Raw genomic sequence first — 23,005 nt, forward strand, 5'->3', positions numbered from 1 at the left:
CTCATCTTAGCCAGTCTTCTCTCGATCGTAGATATTCTTTGGTAAGAATATCTTTCGAGCATTTTTCCTCTAGGTGCAGTTGTTGAATCTCTCTATCAACATAGCGATCCAAACATATTCTAATAAAGGCTGATGTCGTTCTCCTCTTTATCCATGTGAATCGAAGCCAAAATCTTGAAGACCGCAATCATTTAGCACATTCCAAAAATTTGTGGCTGTGAGAGGTAGTATGAGGCTTCTAATCTTCTCGATCAAGTCTAAGAAAGATGTTTTATGAGTCTGAGATTGGCTCACCATAGAACCCAATAAATCTAAACACACGCTGATATAAAAATATAATATGAACATCAATATGAACTTTAAAGTGAGATAATAAATAAATCAACAGTGACGTCATATTTGCTAAACAATGTAGGGCCCCCGCTCAATCCAGCAATATGATTGAAAAAACTTTTGAGAAACTCAAATTTTCCTTAAGGCAGCTCATCTTATGATTGGCTTTCGTTTCCATTAGGAAAACAACATGTGGCTTTCAATCGTGCACTAATTCTTCTAGTGTTTGGAGTGCTCGATGATTCTCCACCCCTCGAACATTACAACTTAAGCTCTCATGGGCTTGTTCTGCGAGCTCCACTGTCGGTAATTCATCATCTAATCTAATAGCATGTCAGTTTCTCAATCCTCAGGAAATTGACACATATGACCTAATTAAGTTTTCAATTTGCTCCAATGACCCAAAATTAAAAATTTCATTTTTCCAAACCAATCTATTACTTTAATATAAATCAAATAATGTAAAATTACAAACTTACCCCTCATTTTAGAACTAACCGTTGGTCTTCCCCCATTTCGTCTTCCCTCTTCTTTCGTTCCACTCTCGTCTTCCCTCTACTTTCGTCTTCCTTTTTTCTTTCGTCTTCCTTTTTTCTTTCCTTTTTCTTCGTCGAGTTTTTCATCGAGTTTTTTTCTTGTTCCCTACTTCATCGTTCATCCCTAGGAAACTCGTCTAAAATCTAAAGTGCAAACTAAAAGGTTAGTATCTCACATTTTTCAACATTTTTTCCCACCAATCTTGGGTTTTTTTTTGGCGATGACAGAGGTAGTATCTCAGTTTTTTATGGCGATTTTATGTTGGTATTAAATGAGTTGTTCTTTTCAGTTATTTCTGAGTGTTTGTGTTACATCTAAAAAAAATGAAGAGTAGTTTTTGGATTTGCAAAGTAAAATCTGGGTTTTTCTTTGAATCCTAGTCGAGTTTCATTAAATCACCCTCGAGTTCTTTAAGTTTGTTGGAAAAAAATAGGTGTCAAAACTCGAGGAAGTTTCCATGGGATTTCAATCTAGGGTTTAATTTAATTTAGGGGATTTCAAATTAGTGTTCAATTTGGACAATAAATATATAGGATCTTAAATTCGGGTTGAATTTAGAATATTCAAATTAGGGTTTAACTTAGGGGATTTAAAATTAGGGTTCAATTTGAAGAATTTGCCAACTTTCTCGATGCATCCCGAGGGAGTTCGTCCCATTCCAGTGAGCTTAAATCTTGAGCAAACTTCCTCGAGTTTAGAAACTTGAGGAAGTTTGCTCGAGAAGCTCACTGGAAATAATCCCAAGGACGAACTCCCTCGGGATGCATCGAGAAAGTTTCTAGAATCTTCACATAAAAGATTCAATGCTACATCTTTCGTGCACCATGCCTTTTCATACCTAATATTAACCCGATAATACTTTCGCATGTCGTTAATAATATCCCTCGATCTGTACTGACGACTTACGTCCTTGAAATTTGACTTAACTAATTGACCAACCACCCAACTTCCAGCTTGTTTATGGTCGTGGTATAGTAACTCACATGTGCATTTGTGGACATCAGTATACTTTGAAATGATGAATGTGTCAAAAGCTCAGATATTTTTAGCACGCGACCCCCACTTGCAACCTTCTTTAGTACATCCAATAGTTTACAAAGTCTTTTAAGATTCTTTTACATGAAATTCAAAATTACGCTTCATTGTCAACACCGAAAGTTTGACGCGCAGCACTTCCTTTGAAGAGAAAATACCCCCAATGACAATTTCATCAACATAATCTACTACATCCATAGTTGTAATAGTCTGCATTGAACAGTTACCTAATCCCTAAGCCGTTTAACTAGGTGCATTTGCACTTACTGAATGAACCTCATAGACAGGTTCAACTTCATTCTCATGTTGATCATTAATCTCATCCTCATTCTCATTGTCATACCCATGCTCACTCTCATACTCATATTCAACTTGATCATCCTCGTCCTCAGTGTCATCTTCAAGAAACCTATACTCAGCCTCATTCTCAATCTCATAATCAACCTCGTTGTCATACAATTCACCATAATGTGGTGGTTCGTCATCGCCTTGTTGGAATTAAGACAGTTAAGAGGGTTATGAGATATTTGCAAAGAACGAAAGATCACATGCTCACATAACGGAGATTAGATAATATAGAGATCTTTGGCTTCTCTAACTCTGATTTTGCTAGATGCCAAGATATCAAGCGGTCCACATCTGGGTATATCTACATGATATCAGGAGGAGTCATTTCATGGAAAAGTGTCAAGCAATCACTTGTAGCTCCTTCAACAATGGTAGTAGAGTTTGTGGCGTGCTATGAGGTGTCGAATCATGGAATATGGCTTAGGAATTTTGTCACGGGACTTAAGATAATTGACAGTATTGAAAGACCATTGAAAATTTACTGTGACAATAATTCAGCATTGTTGTATTCCAATCACAACAGGAACTCGACAAAGTAAAAACATATTGACATAAAGTATCTTGTTCTTAAGGAGAGAGGTCAAAATAATTTGATAGCTATAGAACACATAGGAACACATAACATGCTAGCATATCCTCTTACCAAAGGCTTAGTATCTAAGGTCTTTCATGATCATGTAGGCCGTATGGGTGTAATTTCAGTAGATAATACCTTGGTTGAGTGGGAGAATTTTAATTACAGCTATGTTGTTCTATACTTTTTCTGCAGAATAAAGATGATGGTTTATTTGAACTCACAGTGAATATGTATTTATATATATGTTTATTGCGTTGATCTCTATAAAGTATGATTAGGACCAGTTGAGAATAGACATGAATAGATCACTATGAATGTAATTTTCATGCTGCTCTTCCACACTTCATCTATGTCATCAAGTATATTTGGTGTGGTGATCATTGAAGGTTGAGTTGCGCTTTTACATGTGACAAAAGCCGCCTTGGTCCCACATTGGTATACAAGATGGACTAGATTGTAATTAAAGGAAGTTGTTTTTTAATAGTATTTGGTTGCACTCTAAAAGTTGAAACTTATATGATTTGTCGTAGAATTTTGTTACCCAAGTGGGAGATTGTTGGAATTAATTTAATTAATTCCATTAAATGGGTAATAATTTATGATAAATTAAATGTACTACTATTCATGGGAAAAATAAGTGGCCTAGTTAGGGTCCATAAACTTCCTATATGTGGTGTGGCCCGTTGGGCAGATACCAGCTCATTGATCCTAAGGATTATGGGAAGCCCTAGAATCAACTTATAAATACAGAGTTATGGTCCCCAATATACTATACTCTTTTAGTCTCCTATTCCCATCTAATAGAGAGTATTGCTCATCTTTGGTCAAAAGCTGCATAGTTGAGGAAGACCCAAACCACGCAGATATTGCTATAGGAATTTGGAATCTCTACTCATGGATCCAGGTAATTCGAAAATAACTTATAGTTCTTTAGCCTACATGCATAGATCCTATATTAAAGTTTTTGTTTTCTAACAAGTAGTATCAGAGATTAGTTTTGCATGGTTGTTTGCTAAATATTTAATTGCTGTTTAGGAATAAATTTGTTGGTTGTTTCCTTAGTTAAATTTATTATGAAATAGCATGAAATCTGAATTATCATAACTATTTTGATTGATCTGACAATTTTAAATTATTTAATTTGAAAATTGTTTGAATTGATTGTTGATTGATTTGATAAAGGTTAAGATATATGTTCTTCCTAATTTTATCAATTCGGTCGTGCCAAAATCGAATTAGTTACTGTTAAAAAAAAATTAAAGTGACGTGAAGTGCTGCATTTGAAGAATATGTTATTGTTAAAAAAAAACAAATAAAGTTTGCGGCACTCCACTAGAGTGCTGCATAAGGCTACTGTAGCACATAAAGACAATTGCTAGCCCACTACAACTTAAGGTTATTTATTTTGTTTTTTGTTTTTTTTTTTCCATTCTTTATTAGTATTTTATATATTTATAATATGTTATAAATATTTTGGGCATAAAAGGTATGGAGGACTGTTTATTTTTCCCCTTTTAAATTGTTCTAATTAAAGGTTGACTACTATGGTCAATAAATTTATATTTCATTATTGGTAGCACAATTTATCTAATTACTTTGAATGTTTTGATGTGTGAAATATGCTACCAAAGTAGTCTCTATTCTAAATTGGAACATTTAAAGTTCTTTAGTGTATTTGTTGCTTATGCAGATTGTGATTGGCCCAAAGGAAGGTTGCAATTTGGCCAAACAACAAACACACATGCAATAATAAATATGGATAACATAAGGTTGTGTCCTTGAAGTTGTTAGCCGGCCCAAATGAAGGTTATCATCTAAAAGGAATGAGTTATTAATGTTTTATTATTGTAGTGATAGTATCACTAGCAAATTAACATTTTTGTCCAAAGACTGAATGTAAATGTTCCATTAGGTATCTCACTTGTCCTCATAAAGTTTATTTAGAATGTCAGGAATATTTATATATATCTGTGTGACATTACTTACTATATTGAGCTTGTGTTCTTTATACAGTTAAGGTTGCTAATTCTGATAATATGTCAACTTAAGTCAACAACATTCCTAGACTGAATGGGTCTAATTTTAAGGACCGGAAAGAAGACATCCAGATAGTACTTGGGTGTAGGGATTTAGACCTTGCATTAAGGGTAGACCGTCCTACTTCAACTGAGGAAAATCCTAATAAAGTTGAAATTGAGAAATGGGATAGGTCTAATCGCATGTGTCTAATGATCATGAAGCACTCAATTCCAGAAACATTTAGAGGCTCTATTGTTGAGGGAACGAATGTCAAAGGTTTTCTAAAGTAAATGGAGCAGTACTTTACCAAAAACGATAAGACAGAGGCAAGTACCCTTATGGCAAAACTCACCTCTTCAAGATACGTTGGTAAAGGAAACATGAGGGAATACATAATGCAAATGTCAAATGTTGCAACAAAACTTAAGGCACTGAAGTTGGAAGTTTCTAAAGACTTTTTAGTGCATTTGGTTTTGAACTCTCTTCCAGCAGAGTATAGCCACTTTTGGGTGAGTTACAACACTCAGAAGGATAAATGGTCCATGAACGAGCTAATCTCTCACTGTGTTCAAGAGGAAGAGAGGATGCAGCGAGAAAAGACATAAAGTGTTCACATGGCTTCTACCTCAAAAACTGTAAAGAGAAAGAGAGTGAATAATGCTGCAGAATCTTCTAATCAGAAAAAGGAAAAGAAACAGGATTCAGGACCTGCTTGTTTCTTCTGTAAGAAGACTAGGCACATGAAAAAACAGTGAGTCAAATATGCTGCATGGCTATTGAATAAGGGTATGTTTCTCTCCCTTGTTTGTTCTGAGATTAATCTAGCTTCTGGACCTATGCATACGTGGTGGGTAGATGCAGGTGCACATAAGTGTATCTATTCATGGTTGCATTTGGAACCGACCGTCAAGTGATGCTGAGGCTTTCATCTACGTGGCTGACGGTAATAGGGCAAAAGTAGAAGCAATAGGAACATTTAGATTATCTTTAGGAACTGGTTTTCATTTGGATACTTTTGTTGTTTCGTCATTTAGACGGAATTTAATTTTTATTTCTTCGTTGGACAAATTTGGTCATTCTTGTTCATTTGGAAATAACAAACTAAGTCTTTTGCATAATTCAAATATTATTGGTACTTGTTCATTAATTGATAATTCATATATGCTCGATAATGTTCCTTTTGATAATGAAACCTTGCATGTTTCATCACGTGGTACAAAGCAAAAATTAAATGAAAATTCTGGTACATTATGGCACAAACAATTAGGACATATCTCTAACACTAGAATTACGAGATTCGTGGATGAAGAAATCCTTAATTAACTTGACCTAACAGATTTTCAGGTTTGTGTTAATTGTATCAAAGGAAAAGAAACAAACAAGAGGAATATAGTTGCTGAAAGAGCTAAAGAAGTCCTAGAACTGATACATACTGACATATGTGGATCATTCCCTACAGCCTCATGGACAACAGTATTTTATCACGTTCATCGACGATTATTCAAGATACTACTACCTATATTTAATTTATGAGAAATCTCAAGCACTGGACATGTTCAAATCTTTTAAAATAGAAGTTGAACTTCAACTTAACAGGAAGATTAAAACCATCAGATCTGATCGTAGAGGAGAATATTATGGTCGATATGATGGATCGGGTGAACAACGTCGAGGACCCTTTGCGCTTTTCCTTGAACAATGTGGCATAGTTCCTCAGTACACGATGCGTGGGAAACCTAGCATGAATGGAGTTACTGAGAGGCAAAATAAGACTCTTAAAGATATGGTAAGAAGTATGATTGCTCATTCTTCTTTGCCAAAGTCTCTTTAGGGAGAAGCATTAAAAACCGCAGTGTACATACTTAACAGAGTGCCTAGCAAAGCAGTAAACAAAACCCCATATGAGCTATGGACAGGAAAAAGACCCAGCCTAAGGCATTTACATATTTGGGGATGTCCAATGGAAGCAAGGCCATAAGCCAAATGAAAAGAAACTGAACTCAAGAACCATAAATTGCTACTTTGTTGGGTATGCTGAGCGCTCTTGGAGCTTTAAGTTCTATAATCTCACTTCAAGAACCTTTTTCAAGATGGAAAATGCTCGATTTCTTGAGAATATTGAGTTTGAGGGGAGAATAAAACTAAATATGTTGTCTTTTAAGAAGAAAACGCTACTATCAGGAATAATGTGGTTACTTTACCTACGATTGTCAATAAAGTAGTTTTAGATAATGACACTCAAGATGAAGTTCCAACGCTTGATGTCATTACCTCTCCAGACAACACTGAGAACACATCACTCTTCCCTATAGATCAACCTCAACATACTCAAGAAGTGTCATTAAGAAGATCCACTAGAGAAAGAAGAAGTGTAATACCAGATGATTATATTGTATTTCTTCAAGAATATGAGAATAGCATTGGCCTTACAGAAAATGATCCTATCAATTTTCAACAGGCAATGAAAAGTTTCAAGGTAGATAAGTGGATTAAGGCTATGCAAGATGAGATGAAATCCATGAGTGACAATGGCGTCTGGGATCTAGTTGAGTTGCCTGCAGAAAAGAAACCTATTGGTTGTAAATGGATATTTAAAACCAAGAGGGATTCAAAAGGCAACATTGAAAGATATAAAGCACGTCTTGTTGCAAAAGGTTTCACTCAAAAGGAAGGCATAGATTATAAAAAGACTTTCTCTCCAGTTTCCTCGAAAGACTCTTTTAGAATTATTATGGCACTGGTAGCACATTTTGACTTAGAGTTACATCAGATGGATGTTAAGACTGCTTTTCTCAATGCAGACATTGCTGAAACCATTTACATGGAGCAGCCAAAGAACTATGAATCAGGAAATCCAAAGTCAATGGTTTGCAGACTAAAAAATCCATCTATGGACTCAAGCAAGCTTCTCGTTAATGGTACCACAAATTTCATAATATCATTACTTCTTTTGGTTTTGAAACTAATGTAGTTGATGAATGTGTGTACCTTAAGAACAGTGGGAGTAAATATATCTTCCTAGTATTATATGTAGATGACATCTTATTGGCTTGCAGCGATTTAAACATGCTACAAGAAACCAAGAACTTTCTGATAAAACATTTTGAGATGAAAGATCTTGGCAATGCCTCTTTTGTCTTGGGTATACAGATACTGCGAGATCGTTCTCAAGGTATCTTATGGTTATCACAAAAGAGTTACATTGATAAAGTATTGAATAGGTATGGCATGAATGGATGTCAGCTACGAGATACACTCGTAGCTAAAGGAGACAAACTCAGTTTGAATCAAAGCCCTAAAAGTGATCATGAAACGAGTGAGATGCAAAAGATTTCATACTCATCAGCCGTAGGGAGTCTTATGTACGCTCAAGTTTGCACCCGACTTGATATACCTTTTATAGTGGGAATGCTAGGCAGATATCTGAGCGATCCCAGTATGCAACACTGGAAAGCAGTCAAGAGGGTTATGAGATATTTGCAAAGAATGAAAGATCACATGCTCACATATCAGAGATCAGATAATATAGAGATCTTTGGCTTCTCTGACTCTGATTTTGCTGGATGCTAAGATAGCAAGCGGTCCACATCTATGTATATCTACATGATGGCAGAAGGAGTCATTTCATGGAAAAGTGTCAAGCAATCACTTGTAGCTCCTTCAACAATGGCATTAGAGTTTGTGGCGTGCTATGAGGCGTCGAATCATGGAATATGGCTTAGGAATTTTGTCACAGCACTTAAGATAATTGACAGTATTGAAAGACCATTGAAAATTTACTGTGACAATAATTCAACAGTGTTATATTCCAATCACAACAGGAGCTCGACAAAGTCAAATCATTATCTTATTGTTAAGGAGAGAGTTCAAAATAATTTGATAGCTATAGAACACATAACATGATAGCAGATCCTCTTATCAAAGGCTTAGTACCTAAGTTCATTCATGATCATATAGCCCGTATGGGTGTCAATTCATTAGATAATGCCTTGGTTGAGTGGGAGTAATTTTAATTACAGCTATGTTGTTCTATACTTTTTATATAGAATAAAGATGATGGTTTATTTGAACTCACAATGAATATGTATTTATATATATGTTTATTACATGTGACAAAAGCCGCCTTGGTCCCACATTGGTATACAAGATGGACCGGATTGTAATTAAAGGAAGTTTTTTTTTTTTAATAGTATTTGGTTGTGCACTAAAAGTTGAAACTTATATGATTTGTCGTAGAATTCTGTTACCTAAGTGGGAGATTGTTCGAATTAATTTAATTAATTCCATTAAATGGATAACAATTTATGATAAATTAAATGTACTAATATTCATGGGAAAAGTAAGTGGTCTAATTAGAGCTCATAAACTTCCTATATGTGGTGTGGCCCGTTGGGTAGATACCAACCCATTGATCCTAAGGGATTATGGGAAACCCTAGAATCAACTTAGGGTTATGGTCCCAAATATACTATACTCTTTTAACCTCCTTCAAACTTGGACCATGGTCCCCAATATACTATACTCTTTTAACCTCCTTCAAACTTGGACCGATCACGGTGGCAACGACATTGCATGTTTCTCTGGCAGATCGTTTTGCTGAAGCTTTGTCCAACTTTCACCAACATATTCCTTTACTTTTCCTCTACTTTGTACAAGTTACACCTTTCCTCACTACTCTGTAGAAGTATAACATAAATCAAGGCGTTTATACTTCATTTTGATCCAAACCATAGAGGCTAAAGGTGCATTTTGACCTTATTTTAATCTAGTATACATCATGGGCCATTTTTGTAATAATTAAATTTTTATATAATTTACTTTTAATATTGTAGTACCTGAAAATTCCCCTGCAAGCTTTATTATTTTAGCATCATCATCCAAATGTATTAGCTTCTAAAATAAAGTATTATGTGATCTGTTTATTCACAAGAAAGTTACCTGTGAAAACTACAAATATTACCACCTATTAGTCTACCAAATTAACAAAATGATCACAGTGCAACTGACGACCTTATTTAAACACTATGGTGTTTGTGAGAGTTTTTTTCTAAACAGGTGAGCAAGTGATCAGCCACACCGTGATGCCCAGTTCCAACAATTTCTTGACTTATACATGTTAAACATCTCATACTGAATTTACTAAATGAGTTCTGATAACTGTTAGATGCTACGTCGCCACCCCAAGCTTCTCACCTGCCAATCCTTAGCAGATATAGCATTTGAAGTTTTTACAGAACGTATTTCCATTTCAATATCGGTCGGAGAACTTACTGACAAAATTTTCATACATGAACTGCAGGTCTTGATCATATGATGTAAATTATGCAGATAGAACCAGGCCTTTAAGTGCTGGGATTCGACTCTCCAGAAGCTCCCTTTTAGTCAATATTCTGTCCGATGAACAGTCTTCCTGAAAAATTACATACATAGTGCAAATGAGTTATATTGCCAGACAGAATATAAAGATACTAGAAGTTTACCAAAAAAAAAAGTAAGTTAAAAAGTACGTACCACGAACGCGCATGCACACATGCGACATGCATGGGTAACTCACACAACATATTTCAACAGTTTTCAATTAATTATAATCCTTTAAGGTCCTAATTACATAATCTTAATGACATAAGAACACTCAACTAAGGTTAACAAAAACCAACTTGAGCGTACATCAACTGGTTAAGGCACTTACCTCCGACCAAAACATTATAAGTTCAAATTCTCACCTTCACACGAACTAAAGAAAACTAAGGTTACCAAAAGAAATCCGAAACCAAATTTTACATATTTTATCAGAGATCTGTTTGATGATAACTTTGAATTTCTACGTTCTACTTAAAAAAAGAAGAAAAAAAAATTTTGCTACCATTTTATATATTGGGTTGAAGAATTTAAAATTTATGATTCCCGAAAGAACTCACTTATTTTTATTTTAAGAAATACAAAATACTTTATAATATATTGTGAAAGAGTGAAGAGTGTAGAAAGTGTCAGCAAAAAGAAAAAGTGTGAAAAATGAGAGTATATCTAAATAAAGTGGTCAGTAGAGAGATAAAAGATGCTTGCAAAACATAATGTGCGAGTATTTAGATCTCTAACACATTAATTTAACTATTAAGTATCAAGCTGGAGTCCGAAAGCACCCTGATAAAAACAGGTTATAGTAATACCAGGACATTAAATTTCCATCAATATTTTCATCGATATTTTTATATGTCCATGGTTCAACATCAACACGAGGGATGAATCAACGTATGACAGAAAATTAAAAAATATCAACAAAACATCACGAATATTAACATGATATAATAATTTTGAACTTATTTAGAAAGGTAAAAGACTTGTCTGTTAATTTAAATATTTGTTATAAAGTTTTTCGTTTCTAAATTTTTCTACAAATATCTATTTCGTCAATCCTTCCATTGACATTTCGATAAAATTGAGATCTCGACATTTTCCATCAATATCAAATAAGGCTAAAGATTTCAACCTTCTTCACAATAACAATTTCTCGTTCTTTAGTGTAGACATCCTGGATCAAAATGGTAAATGAATAATCTGAGTAGGAAATTTTCACTTACATCACCAGTAGCAGCTGAAATAAGTGACAAGAGAGTCACAGTTGCAGATTGATAATCTGTTAAGATCTTGTATGCCGAATCATCCAGTTTATCCTGAAATTTAGTATATAACTTCAGATATGCCAGATAGCGAGAAAGAGATTAGCCTAATCTGCCTTTGTAATATGCAAGTCTCACCAGTCAACATCACACATATGCAGTGTACATAATAAAATTCAGTCGCGGAAGGAAATAAATTGATAGGAACCCGATGGTCTATCTTCAATATATTTCAACACAAAATCCCTTGGCAGTTCGAGAGGTCAAGAACGCTCCCTTCTCGAGGATTATTTCCTCAAGCCTAACCACACTAAATAATTGCCTACCTTCCTTTCCCCTCATTGTATTTATAACAACTCTCCCTAACAATTTTATATCTAATTACTAACATACCCCAACTATTCTATTAATAACCCTAAAAACCCCTAAAGGCCACACCTAACATAAATCAGAGAAAAAACTAAAGCACGCATATTTCAAAAATACATCCTGCATTGATGAAATTCAATCTAAAAATAGTGAAAGTTTCCTAAAATAAAATGCAGTCCATTTAAATAATAATGAAATAGTTTCCCACGACAAAAATTGTAAGTGATTTCACTCTTCTCTCAAACTGAACTACAATTTGAAAGATTATATTGTTCTAGTTCCCTACTTCCAAGCAATTAGAAACTCAAACACGTACAACCTATAGAACAAATCCTATTCAAGTAAGGTCGTCCTACTTCCAAACAATTATGCCTTCTAAAGCCATTTGGTAACCTGTTGGACCTCTTCAGCGTCAAGCTTTTGGAATTACTTACTCTTCTAACTAAAAAGCCCATCAAGACAACACTTTTTGTAATCCCATTGTTGCCCTCTTTTTGTAAACCTCTTCATTTTTTCTCTTTCTTTTTCCTTTTTTTTCCGTCTAACAAAGACCACTCCTTCCAATAAAATGGAAAATTAAAACAAGTATGGGTTGGAAAATTACAAAACTTCTAGCCGTCTAATTCTTGCATTGGTATTGGTGGTTGATAATTCTTTGAACCAAAACTACAACACTGCTGCAACTAATTTGACAATATTAAGTTCCGAAACACAAGCCTACTTTAGCATAATGCTTGAAGATGATCTTTTAACCGTAAATAGACCAATTAGATGTATTCACTTTATCCTTTCTTTTGGAATAGTGCACTACGGTACCAAGGGGATGGACTTCAGATCCACCTCTGAAAAGTGTAAACCTTTCCAGGAGTTAAATCAACTCATTCTCCATTTTCAAACATAAAAACTTGATTTTGTCAGCCCTAACACTAGGTTCTGCAAATTATACTTCCTGCAGCAAAGACCAATAGCATCACAAGCTAAAAATAGTTTAACAATTTTGGTCTCCATGAGTACAAGAGGAAACCCTTCCTCCGTCTTCTAAATCAGACTCTAAATTGCATACCTAATATGAGCACTATGATTATTTGCAACTACATTTGCTTGATTATTATGATAAAATACATCTGATTATTCCACTAATCAGGCGATCTAATTTCATTACCATCTTTCTTTTATCAAGTTTTATGAAAACATACCTTCAACCGAGAAATAGCAACAGAGATTGCCCTTCCGGGGGCTTGAAGAGCTTTATGATGAATCTATTATAAGAAACCCAGATCAACACTAGCCCAAAAGAAAAAATTATGGGCGGGTACAATTAGTTTAATTCAAATGATAGTCAAATTTCACTAACCTGTAAGTAGAGAAGGGAAACAACTTTTGGTAGAAGAGCAATTGGATCCATTTCAGCAGAAACTTGAGATGTCAATTCCTGATAAATAACAAACAAAAAATAAGAAAAACGACTGTTGAGTAAATCCACAAAACCAAGGACCTTTAACTTTCAACTTGATGCGTTGCAGCATGCCAAAGCAATTTTTTTAATATAACAGCAACCCAGGTCAAATATCTAACGTTGAAAAAGTCCATTTAAGAAGGCCTACTTAACCCAAAGCCTCATGGACAAAACTGATATTTTTCCTTTTTATTATTTTTTTTCTTCAGGCCAACCGTCTAACCCTATAACGTTTGGTGCAGGGAACACATAAGAATTGGAATTACTAATTCCTAAGGTAGGTGCCCATCATGGATTTTGAACTATATTTCCTTTTTATTCTATACATATTTCTCGGATTTTTTTCTTCTTCATCAGATGTCTTTTCTCCCCTTCCATGTAAATTTACTACCGTCAGCTTTGTTTCCTTTCTTGTAAAATCCTCTCTTTAAATACAAGGTTGTAACGTTGTTTGTGAATAAAGTTAAATAAGACGTTATTCCATCGTAAAAACATTGGATCACAGACTTTACTGGGGATCATATTATTTTTTGTATTTTTTTTTTCCAATTTGCCTCCAAACCTTGCATAAGAGCCATTGTTTCTGTACTACCCCCACCTCGCATGAGAGGGATTTCAATGCACCAAGCTCACATCAGAGGAAGAAGGCTCCTTCCAGTCTGTTCATCAAATCGTCAGAGGGCTTTGTGTTAGAGGCAACATTTTTCAACTATTCATAAGCTTGTAAACCAAACGCTGTGGTTCTCTTGTGATCCTATAATCTTCATCGACTTGGGCTGAATTTAATGTAAGGTTTAATTTTCTAAGATCCAACATTCATCTTTGTCTGAGCTCAATGAAAGGAAGGAATATCTCGAGATCAATCGGTTTCATCCAAATCAATTGCTCATCTTCCTTGAGTAGATAAAACTAAATCAAAGTTCAAAAATTGGTTTTAGCATCATTCGTTTTATGTGGGCTTCAACTCCATTAATTTTTTATCTATATATCAATATAATTTCACGGAGGTTGTTCTAAGCATCTATAATTTATTGAATATCATGGTTACATCCTTCCAATTCAATTTATAGCAACACTACATATATAATGAAAGTGACAGGACCACCGATAAACAATCATAAACTCCATGGAAGGAACTACATCTCCTGATCAGTTTGTAATAATGTTTATAAATGGAAAAGGAAAATATGAAAACCTATCAGACACGAATCTATAACCTTCTACCACCTAGGAAGCACAGACACTTTGTTTTTGACAAAATGTCCATGTCAGACACGTGTCGACAGGAGCATGTCTGATTTTAAAAAATAAAAAAATCATACACGTGGGGGACATGTTGCGGACGCAGTGGACACTCCCACTTAAAAAGAAACCTTTTTTTTCTCTTTTAAATTCAAAACAAATCTAAAATCTAATGAAAAACAAAAGCTGAGCCCATTAAGCACTTAAAACCGCACTAAGAATAAAAATAAATAAAAAGTTATAACTTTATTATTAAAAAAAAAAAGAATAGGAGTAAATGAATAAAAACATTTGCATTTTTTGTTCAACAAAATGAATCAAAGCATATTTTGTGAAAATAAAATAGGAGTAAATGGCAAAATCTCTAATAAATGCAAGTCTATAAGTTTCAGACGTTGGACAAAATCAGAATCAATCTTACAGAATATCTTACCTTACGATATGAATGCAGAAGAGTCCTCTCCAATTTCTTGTCAAGTTTTTTAAAGACCATTCCACTGAACCAAATGCAGATTCATATGCTCAGCACAGTACGTTAATGAATTACACTCTAATGGAGGTAAACACCAATGAATAAAAAGGAGGCTACCTCTCTTCCACCAAATCCCCCAGCGCACTCACAAAGGTCTCCACCCGCTGTTACATAGAGCACTAAAACTGTGGGTCATAACATTCACATACATTGTCCTTCCAAGTTATTTTTAGTATTTAGATACTAGAATACAATAGCTTCGTCAAGAGATAAGTTGCATTGAACAGGTAAGCTTTATCCTACAATTAAAACCACAAAAGTTGACGTTCGACAAATATCTAAAATTGCTATGGAATCAAAACTATGCTGAAAAGTCATAATAGTGATAACAGAAAACCAAACCATGTGGCAAATTTAACGATAAATAAAGAAAGCTTTAGTGTTGCAGGAAGAAACTTGAAAAAGAAAACATTTTGATTGAAATTCTGGAACAATAATACTATGGTCTTAATATTTATTCATATTTGAAAAGGCATAAAATATAAAATCCAATTAAAGTTAGGACCAAATATTTCATCTACATACTAAATGAAGTTTTCGAATTAAACCAACTACAAAGAAACAAACACTACGAACCTGATTGGAATGAAGTTTGAAAATTGATTTAAATTCTTAAAATAAGAAAAAGGAAAAGAAATGAAAACTTGCATCTCATTTTAAAATTTGTTTTCTTATAAACAGAAAAAAAAAACAGACAAAAAAAGAAATGAAAGAAAACTCCAGTGGAAAAAGTGATTGTGATGTTAGACGACAATGGCAAATTTTGTTGGGCTCAATTTAACGTTCAATTTGAGAGTTTGGAGATCCTGGTGCGCAATAATGGCTAACAAAATCTGAAAAACAGAAGATAAGATGAAAAGAAGAATGAAAAACAAACCAGCACCTTGGCAATTATCTAGGATTTAAGCCTTCCAGGATACTTGAGTTCACAAGACCTTAAAAAAAAATGGTATATGCTACAAAACTCTGTAAAAAGTACTGCTGTATCCAAAGACAAAGCAACTATAACCCAACAAAGAAACTTATTACACGTAAAATAGAAAATCTAATTAAATTAGAATTTTAAAACCTTATAGAAGATTGGTCTAATTAAAAAGAAAGAAATTATTAGACTTCAACTTAGAATATCCAATTAGATTTAGGAAATTTACCAAACAAGCACAGACCCTAAGCACCTAAGGAGTTCAAGATAGAAAAAGCAATTCCAATTGTTAAAAATTAATGCAACATATTTTCCTTCATTTTGATTCATCAATTTCTGCTAACTTAAGTACTATAACTTGCAATAGCTTCTCATAACCAAAAGAGAGAGAGAGAGAGAGCAAATAGAAGCATAAATATGATACATTATCTGCCAAACAGTTCTCCAAAGTAAAAATCAATTGAAAATCATTCTCAACAACGGTTTTTGTTTTAATTTAAATTATACGATGAAACAAGGGCAATTGTCTTCAATCACTTACCTTCCCTTCCAAAGCTTCAGCTACAGTAAGAGCCTTATTTGACAAAGTTCCAGGCAAACTCTTAGCCTAAAACGTGCAAGTAAATAATTACGACTGTCAACATATCATTTTCTGAAAACAAACCCAAGTGTTTTAGAAGTTTCAAAACAAGGAAAAACCATGATAATTTGTCTTTTTCTCCAAATTGTTATATCATGTAAAGGTTCGGTTCATACAAGAGTAGTTCTTTCTCCGGTATTTAGTGAGACTGATTCAGAATTCTGCAATTCTGCAACTTCAATTCCATTCTTCAACTTATTGTGCAAGTCCTACATTAAGAATCCATAATTCAAACTGAATGTTAACCAATGATTCACTCTGGATTTAATTATTAAAAGTATTATAGAGAGAAGAATCTATAACTTCACCAAGTTATGAAAAAGCAGATCCACAATCGGTGCAGCTGATGTTCTTAACAAATGTCGATGCAAAATGACCTGTAAAATCACCAATGTGTCTTTTATGGTTTTACCCCATTCAGATGCACCTCTTCAAAAATTTACCTAACAATTTACTTACAGAGATTGACTGGTCGTCTTCAAATAGATCTAAAGCTTTTTCATACAGCTGCAAATTTAAGAAAGTCTGCACAAAAAAATGCAAGCTTAGCATACATTTCTTCTATGTAGGTTTTCATCAACATATCATAAGCTGCCTTGGGACAGGCGCGAGAGCCCTTGGATATAGGGGAGCAAAGCTCCGACTCCCCGTTATCAAACAAAAAAAAGAAAAAAAATATCATAAGCTTCATAAACTTAATATCCGATAGAAACAAAGTGAATGTCAATGGTCAAATAAAACATTCATATGATTCCACCAGCATAAATGGTATTTACCTCGTCAAGTTTCTGTTGGGTGCTGTCAAGTACGCGTTTCATTTTCTCAGCATTTTCTGTAAATAATGCCTTCCTTCTCTCCCTCCACGAATTGTTCAGCATAGGTCTAATATGATTAACCAAAGGTTGGAGGATTATTGCAGGATCATCTATGCCTAATATAATTTGGTATATCAGAACAAGGACTAAAATGAATGCTAAATATTATAAAGTGTTGAGTTTCACTTAAAAAAAAGTTTCAAACCATGTTCTTCAAAATCAGGCATCATTGTCTTAATCTTCTCAGTAACCCATTCTTCAGTAGGGATATTAATGTTGTTCTCTTTTGATTTAACTGATTCCTTTTTACCCCCTGTTTTAGCCTCTGCCACTTGCACAGAGGATGTAGCCTTAGCTTTCCTCTGGTTTTTCTTGGATTTCGTTGAAGATTCCTGGTCATCCACAGCACTTTCAGCAGCTGTAGATAGAGTATTTCCAGTTGATTTACCCTTCTTTTTCTTTGACCTTTTCTCCATGATCTCTCCAGTTTTACCACTATCATTTCCCGTTTCAACTGACTCGGCAAACGTGCTTGGATCATTTCCAAGTTTACTGCTGCTCAGTGAATCTGCAGAAAAAATGCCAGCAGAAGATCCTGGGACATTTATTGTCTCCATCTCCTTTTCCATGCGATCATACAGATCCTGGTTTATGCAAATACAAGATTGCATAACATATCAATTTAAACAATTGATTTATAAAGTAAAACTAGTTTCAAAAGTTACTTCAATGTTCTGTTAGTTGTATGTTACTTCTTAAAAGTCATATATCCATCATCTTCTTGGAAATTTTACCACTAATTTCATATGATTCTGGGACATGGCTACAAATTCAAACTCCTTAATTTGGACAGGAGAGAGATAAGAGGCAAAGCAGAGAATATAGATCAAGTCAAAGTCTGATGACTAAAGCTACTACAATGCAGCGCACAAGACATGCAAAATGGTCAAGAAACTCCATTTCACAATCAACCTCATAAGTTAGTATGTAAACACCACAACCTTTCTCCCCCTCCCACTCCAAACTTCGCAAGAATTTTCAGCATGGTATGGCCCAGCCATCCTAACAAGACTAGTTCACTGATAGTAAGCTATTATACAAAACAAAATTTTAGTAATGAGTTACACCTTAAATTCACAAAAAAATGGAACTTTTATTTTGGTGAAACTGAAGGATAATAAAATTATAAAAGAAATAAAGTTAAAAAAAATAGGTCGTACCTTGATAAAAATATTGCTGAATATAAATGAATCACCAAATATGAGAGCTTTATTAGACTGCAAAGCAAGAGAAACACAAGAATCTTATAGTTCTCCATGTCATTAAATGAGCAATAACATAACTTTGCAGTTAGACTCACCTTTAGAGCTACCTGAACTGATGGGCAAGATGATAAAATTTTAGATGCATCTTGAGGCTCAAATGATGAAGGAAGTACAAGAAGAGAATTGGTCCTGCACCATTAGATAATACGTGTATCAAAAGCATTGGAAACGTTATACTGAGCATTTTTTTTTTTTTTTTTTTAACAAGAAACGAATTTTCCATTGATTAATGAAAAGGAACGAAAAATTTCAAGTTCAAAGAGGCATTATAATATTAAAAATGCACATAATTGTTTACATAAAAGGTAAATTAATCATTTAAGAAATAATTATGAATAAAGTAACAGCTAATGAAAACATTCTTACCAAGTTCCGCTCAACCCTTGAGTATTTACAGTTTCAAATAGTATTTTAAAATAAAATAAGTTCCATTAATTTATGAACAATGGATACAGAAGACAAGTTAACTAGACGACAAGAAGAGAACTCTCACCAGCTACCACACTCGAGGATATCCTCAACGGTAGAATCCAACATTTCAATTATTGAAGGGTGAATGAATGTAGTACTTAAAGGTATGCCATCAGGATATCTGGACTAGAATGAATCAAGACCTCAATCATAAGTTTATGATGTAAGCACAGAAATTCCATTATTTTAAAGCATAAAGAGGATGAAAGAAATAAAATACCTGCAAGAACTGAATGGGGTTGGGAATTCCAAGTTTTCGCAGATACTCATAGCTAACAACGGAATTCTGTATTCAATTATAGAAATAACATACATGAGCACATAGCATTATTGTGAAAAAGTATTTTCCAAGTCCCTTTTACGCCCCAACGTCTCCAAGTTTCTAATTATAGCCACAATTACTTCTCGCAAAACTGCAAGTAATAAGTTCTAGCCTAAGATGAGACGTGCTTCTCCGTTTCTGGATAAGAAACGAAGAAATCACATTATATACAGAAACATTTTTATGGGGTTGGAAAGAGAAGAAATCAGAAGAAAGCAGAGAGCGAGAGAAGGTAAACTTAAGGCAAAATATTAATAAGAACTCACCTAATACACAAAATAGTATGTATATCATGAATGACATCACCTTTATTATAAAAGAACATACATTTTAATCTAAAATCTAAATAAGATTAGGATACTACACTAACTATACTATATTTCAATATATTACTAAGAGTAAGAGTTAAGATTTGGCACTCGACTGACCATAATATTTGTAATATCTTTTTGCATGTGTATTTTTATAAAGAATTATAAACATCATACAAACAGCATAAAATTATAAAAAAAGAGAAGGAAAGATAAAAGCATCCTCCCACTCCTAAGCTAAAATAGATTATAAAATGGTTACCTACTTAATCCAAACTAAGGATAGAAGTTAAAGAGATTCATAAAGAACCATGGAAGAAAATCAAATCTTTTACATACCTTCATCTTTAAGAGTATAATAAAAAAAAAGTCTATGATTCCTTTCAAATGATATTGATACGCTAACTTTGAAAATGACGAAGAAATCTATATTCACAATTCCACAACATAAACACGGAGTGTAATAATAAGAGCTCCATACCTGTGAAAAGAAAGAATCTATGCATTCTTTTTGAGCAATGGAAAATATCTGCATTATAATTCCACATTAACCAAACTACATAAGCTTTTAAAAGATTAAATGAGGAGCAAAAGTAATTATATGACTACTACCATGTTTATTCTCTTATAACCCAAATTCTTTCTTTTTCATCTCCTTCAGTGTTGCTGTACAGAAGTTGAATTAAAGAAATGCATCCAAGTGCACGTTTGCAAACAGCTTGAACCTTTTTTTTTAATTTTCTTTTTTTTTTTGTGATCATATATACAAATAATACTAAGATGAGCAGACAATCAGCTTACACGTGCTATAGGCATGACAAAATACAAAGATAATCGAAACTGCAAATAAGCACTAACTGAAAAAGATTACATACAGTTGGTGTCCAATGAACACCTGCACGAAGTGATCCAAGAACCTCATTTTCCTTCATAAGCCCATTAAAGAGTGACTGGAAAAATGAACCATCGACAGCTATACCACTAGCTCCATTAATTCCTTGCAATAGTTGCTGTAAACTGCTCCATATTACAGTTAAATTTGTAGGAACAGTGATGGATCTAGTGGCACCACGAACCATGGCAGACACCCGTGCAACATATGCTGGGGTATACAGCTGACCACCTTCAAGTCTACCTTTTACCTAAACCCACAAAACTACAGTTAAAACGTTTCCCTTCATACCATAAATTTGATAGATCATCACATATGAGCATAAATTACCAGTGTCCCAAGGCGTTGATCCAACATGGATGCAAGCAGTTCTGAACCAACTTGCAACTCTGCAGCAATTTCAGCCAAAGCAATTTGACTAGATTCCTGCAGCCGCTCATTTATTTCTTCCGCAACAGAATCCCAATAAGATTGAGATATTATTTCCCCTTGAATCAACATAAGTCGTGGATCATCTGAAATAATCTGTTCAGCTTGCTTTTCAACATAGTATAGATCCACACCAATAGTGTCCGCAAGATCTATCAAAGATATGCGTCCTAACTTCTCAATCTCAGCCAATATTTCACGCCTTAGGTGCTCCTAGTACATCATAAGGCATCAGAACAAAAGAAGTTGAACTCCATAATGCACTAGAACTGAGGAACAATAATTTATCCTTCCGGGTAAAAGAAATTACATAAGCATTTGAATTTTAGTCCAAAACCTAATGATATTATCCCAAGTCAATACTGGCATATATCCTACAGTTTCAAGAAGTAAGCTTCTTGCGGGGCAGGGGCAAAAACAAGCCAAAGCAGCTACAAATTGTACCATTTGGACAAGTTAACAAATTCGCAATTACATTCATCAGTTCAACAGAATCAGATATATGTGCAATAGAGTGTTTGCATTATGCGATTAACGAGCAGATGATGGAAGAAAATAAATTGGCGAGTAGAGGAATATAGTAGTACAGGCGTGATGTATTCTTTGCCGGAGACGGTGTGGAGGAGGTCGAAATCGAGGATACGAAGCTCTTGAAGCTTTTGGACCAATTCAACAACGTTTCTTTCCGATAACCGAATGCTTGATTTCGCTTGCTGCGCAAACTCGAACTGTCGCTGAAGTTCAAGCAATTCATCGTCCATTTTGCGTTTGAGATCACAGGGCGAACCAGAAGCACAGCCAAGCACAGAGAAATGGAGTACGACAAGGGAAATGAAATTGAATTTGCTCTTTTGAGTAGGCTACGTATTTGGGAATTCGGATACATTTTCAGTATCTTAATATTATTTTTTAATAAAAAAATACTTTTTAAATTTTATAGTGGAAAATAATTTTAAATGAGAAATGATTTTAAAATCTTTATCTGGTTAATAATGATTTTAAACGAGTTAAATGAAACTTATTTCTTTGGACGTTCCCTGCAATAGGGGAAAAAAATTCATTGATTTATGTTCCGTTTCACGTCTAGAATTGGTTTGAAATGATTTTAAATTCTAGGATTTTAAATAATGGAAATGAAAATTCTTAATTGTGTTTGGAACCAAATGGAATTAAAATGTTTAAAAATAAAATTTCTTGTTGGGATGTTTACGAGAAATAAAAAGAAAGTATAATATTTTACTATTATGTCTTATAATTTAGTATGATATTATATTAATAATTTTAATAATGAAATAGTAATGTGAACCACGTATAAAAATGAAATCATTTAATCAAATCAAGAGACTAAATTAAACCTTACCAAACTTTGTAAACAAATATTTTTAAAAGAAAAAAAAACTTAAAAATCGAATTATTTGAAATCTTTTGTGTTTACTTTTTTTCTTCAAAGCAACCTCTTATTTGCTTAACTTAAAAAAAATTTACTCAAGTCTCAAGAAGAAAAACACAAGAAAGGAAATTTAAAATAAAAGTACAAAAATGAATTAAAAAAAAACTATAGAGAATTTTTAAATGTATCAAAAATTGTGTGTGTTTTGCTTGAACGATAATTCAAAAATTGTTTGTAGTAGAGAAACAAGGAAAAAAGAAAGAAAAAGTAGCTTACTTTAATTACTATTTGCTTATGAAGCTATGTTTGAACATTATGTGAATGTAGGGTAAATTTGGAATTAAATACTTTTTAATTTCAAATCTTGACAAATCCGAGCTATTTAGAATGGAAAATTTCGAGATTTAAAACGTGATTTCAAAT

At 33.8% G+C, this 23,005-nt stretch overlaps 1 protein-coding gene across 2 annotated transcripts; it reads right to left on the bottom strand.

Annotated features, from left to right (window-relative positions):
• Nucleotides 1–9,675: 9,675 nt before the first annotated feature.
• On the bottom strand, nucleotides 9,676–22,046 carry LOC111019510 (E3 UFM1-protein ligase-like protein). 2 transcript variants are annotated; one of them, XM_022295908.2, is made up of 20 exons: nucleotides 21,780–22,042; nucleotides 21,094–21,405; nucleotides 20,747–21,013; nucleotides 20,353–20,400; nucleotides 19,459–19,524; nucleotides 19,261–19,364; nucleotides 18,803–18,896; nucleotides 18,663–18,719; nucleotides 17,648–18,086; nucleotides 17,404–17,558; nucleotides 17,087–17,152; nucleotides 16,936–17,004; nucleotides 16,744–16,836; nucleotides 16,529–16,594; nucleotides 15,123–15,169; nucleotides 14,967–15,030; nucleotides 13,190–13,267; nucleotides 13,032–13,094; nucleotides 11,428–11,520; nucleotides 9,676–10,259 (listed from the first exon to the last, which is right to left on the bottom strand). In XM_022295908.2, exons 1-20 carry the CDS (start codon nucleotides 21,951–21,953, stop codon nucleotides 10,170–10,172), a joined length of 2,445 nt encoding a protein of 814 aa, XP_022151600.1. In that variant the 5' UTR covers nucleotides 21,954–22,042; the 3' UTR covers nucleotides 9,676–10,169. The 2 variants fall into 2 exon arrangements, with proteins under 2 accessions (XP_022151600.1, XP_087977874.1); XM_088121748.1 differs by lacking the exons at nucleotides 9,676–10,259; nucleotides 11,428–11,520; nucleotides 13,032–13,094; ... (1 more) ...; nucleotides 14,967–15,030; nucleotides 15,123–15,169 and adding an exon at nucleotides 15,180–15,304 and having other exon boundaries at nucleotides 21,780–22,046.
• Nucleotides 22,047–23,005: the final 959 nt, after the last annotated feature.

The sequence above is a fragment of the Momordica charantia genome (genome assembly GCF_013281855.1).
Source record: "Momordica charantia cultivar OHB3-1 chromosome 3 unlocalized genomic scaffold, Mcharantia_2.0 BLBB01000003.1, whole genome shotgun sequence".
Taxonomy (NCBI): Eukaryota; Viridiplantae; Streptophyta; class Magnoliopsida; order Cucurbitales; family Cucurbitaceae; genus Momordica; species Momordica charantia.

Coding starts and splice junctions, on each gene's coding strand:
- LOC111019510 (XM_022295908.2), bottom strand. CDS start 21,953: ATGGACGATGAATTGCTTGAACTTCAGCGACAGTTCGAGTTTGCGCAG. Junction 20,401..20,746: donor GTGTTCATTGGACACCAACT/GTATGTAATCTT, acceptor ATTATAATGCAG/ATATTTTCCATTGCTCAAAA. Junction 15,031..15,122: donor GGGGATTTGGTGGAAGAGAG/GTAGCCTCCTTT, acceptor CATTTGGTTCAG/TGGAATGGTCTTTAAAAAAC.